The sequence below is a fragment of the Vicia villosa genome, unplaced genomic scaffold, assembly GCF_029867415.1.
Source record: "Vicia villosa cultivar HV-30 ecotype Madison, WI unplaced genomic scaffold, Vvil1.0 ctg.001297F_1_1, whole genome shotgun sequence".
NCBI lineage: Eukaryota > Viridiplantae > Streptophyta > Magnoliopsida > Fabales > Fabaceae > Vicia > Vicia villosa.
In genome coordinates this window covers 344,843-347,785 of record NW_026705564.1, presented here as the reverse complement: position 1 = coordinate 347,785, position 2,943 = coordinate 344,843, and the positions used below count along the sequence as shown (strand labels likewise).

The following is a 2,943-nucleotide window of genomic DNA, read 5'->3' as shown; positions in this document are numbered from 1 at the left end:
CTGTATTTTTTTATGAAAAACATGATGAATTATAAATTATTTTATGAGTAAATTGTCCTTTTGGTCCTTGAATTTGCAATACTTCAAAGTTCAAATCAAGATAAGGGGTCAAAGCTTTGATGCAAGAGTGAAGAAAAAATGGTTATATTATCAATAACAATGAATATATGTTCAATCCTCTACTATAGCTCAATTGTCTGCAACACATATGTAATTGAAAATATTAGAGATAAGACAATCTTTAAGGCGTGCAGAGGGAGCTACTGTATATAATTCAAAATTTTCACATACTTCTTAAGGCGTTCAAAGCGAGTTACTATACATAGTCCAAAATTTCACATACTTAATTCGTGGTTAAAAAAAACTTCATAAAATATTTGTTACGGTTAAACTGAAACAAAATAGTCTTGATATTTTTTTATAGTTAAATCGTAATTAACTTATACAAGATCTGCAAAAATTTACAACTCACACAAAATATAGCTTATATTTTCTCAAAATTACCTGTTTAAAATCATGACCATCCGATCTTAATCGAACGGTCAGATATGCTTGAATGCATGAATGCAGGCCTTTTTTGGCTGCAACAAATCTGAATAGGATAATTCTGCATCTAAGTCATCTCAAGAAAAACTCAGATGCAGAAAATTTAGGAATTTTGCTGAAAAATTTCAATTTCAGCAAATGTGGCATGTAGAATTGCACTAACTGAAATGTTGTGCTACATAGAATAGAAGTTCTTCAAATTGATGAATTCTGAAGGGAAGTTGAAAAGTTTCAAAGAAGTCATTTGCATAGCCATTGGTACAGTTTTGTCACCTGTGGGCCTTTGTCCCGCCCCACGAAAAAGTATGGGCAAAACAGACATGCCCGACAGACCAAATCCGTTTTGTCATCCCTAAACAAAGACACGTCTACATGACACGGAAGCTGACACGTCGACCAAATTGATGAATTCTGAAGGGAAGTTACAAAGTTTCATAGAACTCATTTGCATTTTGCAAGATCCATTCCACAGAGTTAAAAATTTGTGAGATGATAAAGCACTAAATAAAACCAAACAGATCCAACAAGAACTTTGACAAATATATGATTATGAAACTATATCATCATTTTTCACAAACAAACTCATCATCACTCCATTCTAATCTATACAGAACAACAAATAAAAATAATCAACAACACACCTCTTGCCAAACCAAATCCACAAACCTATCTCTAGCCATCCCATTCCACCTGCAACAAGTAAATTAACATCATAAAAAAAGTATTCAACACAATAATTATAAGCAGGGTTTTAATGGTCCACAGCCGCAAAAACGGCCATGACAAAACAGTATTGACAGATGCCGATTTTGTTATCACCATTCTATATATTAAACAACAAATTGTGATTAATTCACACCACAGCGAACACAATGACTGTCAATACATCTGTACCAACCGAAATCGTGAAAGCCGTTACGCGACCGTTTTTTAAAACCCTGATTATAAGTGGACTAATCAACAACTTCAGAAAGAAAATAACACAAAGCTAGTAAAATCCTCACCTTATATCAGAAGACTTGAGTACAATGGAGCAAACCAAACCAAATCCATTTTCTATTGAGTTTTTCTATTTCCTCAAACTCTACCAAATATACAACAACAATAACAACAAAAAAAAACATTTTTTTTTATATAAACCTCAAACTATCCACAAATCCATGAAAAATCTCTCTACTGTTCAGAACTTTGAGAATCATCCTTATTAGGATTCTGATTCTGACTTTGCTGATGAACCCTAGTTTGATGATTTTGACCAAACTGCTGATAAATCTGACTCAAAGCCTGTTGATTCAACACCCCAATATGTCCATCTTGCGACAAACCTAATTCCAACCCAGGTGGCATCTGCTGATTCCCACCCAAAATTGATGTAAAACTCATCCCACCCAAATTACTCCCTGGCATATCAAATCCAGAAAACCCAATTTTCTGAAAATAACTCGAACTATTCTCACTAGCCGCTGCAGTAGTCAAACCAGAAGACGTTTGATGAAAACCAAATCCATGGGGCCATAAACTTGATGAACTAACCTGATGGGTAGGCCAGCTGGTTTGCAACTGTAAACCAGAAGACAAAGAAGAACCCTGTGGTGTCAAACTGTTACCCGATGAAGCCATAGCTGAAGCCGGTATTGTTCCTGTTCCTGTTGCAGCTATAATCGACGCTTCAGATTGTTGAAGAAGCCATTGAATCGTTTCACCATCTGATTTATGGCCCAACTCTTTGGTCAGCTGAAATATTCTCGCCGCACATAAAGCCGGCATCCTTATTCTTCTTCCTCGTCCTTCCACTTTTGTGTGTCTGTCTTTGTTTGATGTTCTCTTTGGTGCAAGCTGTTTCTTTGTTTCATCTTGTTTGGTTTCAATTTCAGACGACACAATCTGCAGATTCTTTGATTCCGAAATTTGTTGTTTGTTGTTGTTGTTGCTGCTGTTGTTGTTATCATCTCCCATGGTGTTGTTTGTGTGTTGGTGTTTTGAGTTTTTGGGATCCATGAAATGATTGAAGGAGTGAAAGATGAAAAAGTCTTAAAGTTTGTTTCACTGTTTGTTGCAAGAATTGAGGGACAAAGTTTTTGATGATTGAATATTGAAATGGCAATGTGTGTGTGAAGTATTTTAATTTGAGTTTGTGGCCTTTTTTTGTCTGTCTTGTCTTTTCTTACCTCTTTCTTTGTGTAGTGGGTTTTGGGTTTGACCAGACAGATATGAAAATTTTGAAAGTTACTTTAACTGCTCGTTTTACTGCCTTGGAGACTACAACAACAGGATTTATGTATTGTTGATAAAGTTATGAATAAATTACTACAGTATAATTAATTAAAACTAATTATTTGTATTTTGTAATAGTGACAACAAAAATAAATCACATTCATTTTAAATAAATTACCCTAA

The 2,943-nt window shown here is 34.7% G+C and overlaps 1 protein-coding gene across 1 annotated transcript; it reads right to left on the bottom strand.

Moving 5' to 3' along the window:
- Positions 1-1,065: 1,065 nt before the first annotated feature.
- LOC131634444 (transcription factor TCP20-like) lies at positions 1,066-2,671 on the bottom strand. Its single transcript, XM_058905115.1, has 2 exons — positions 1,551-2,671; positions 1,066-1,236 (listed from the first exon to the last, which is right to left on the bottom strand). The coding sequence occupies exon 1, from the start codon at positions 2,542-2,544 to the stop codon at positions 1,720-1,722; it is 825 nt and encodes a 274-aa protein (XP_058761098.1). The 5' UTR covers positions 2,545-2,671; the 3' UTR covers positions 1,066-1,236; positions 1,551-1,719.
- Positions 2,672-2,943: the final 272 nt, after the last annotated feature.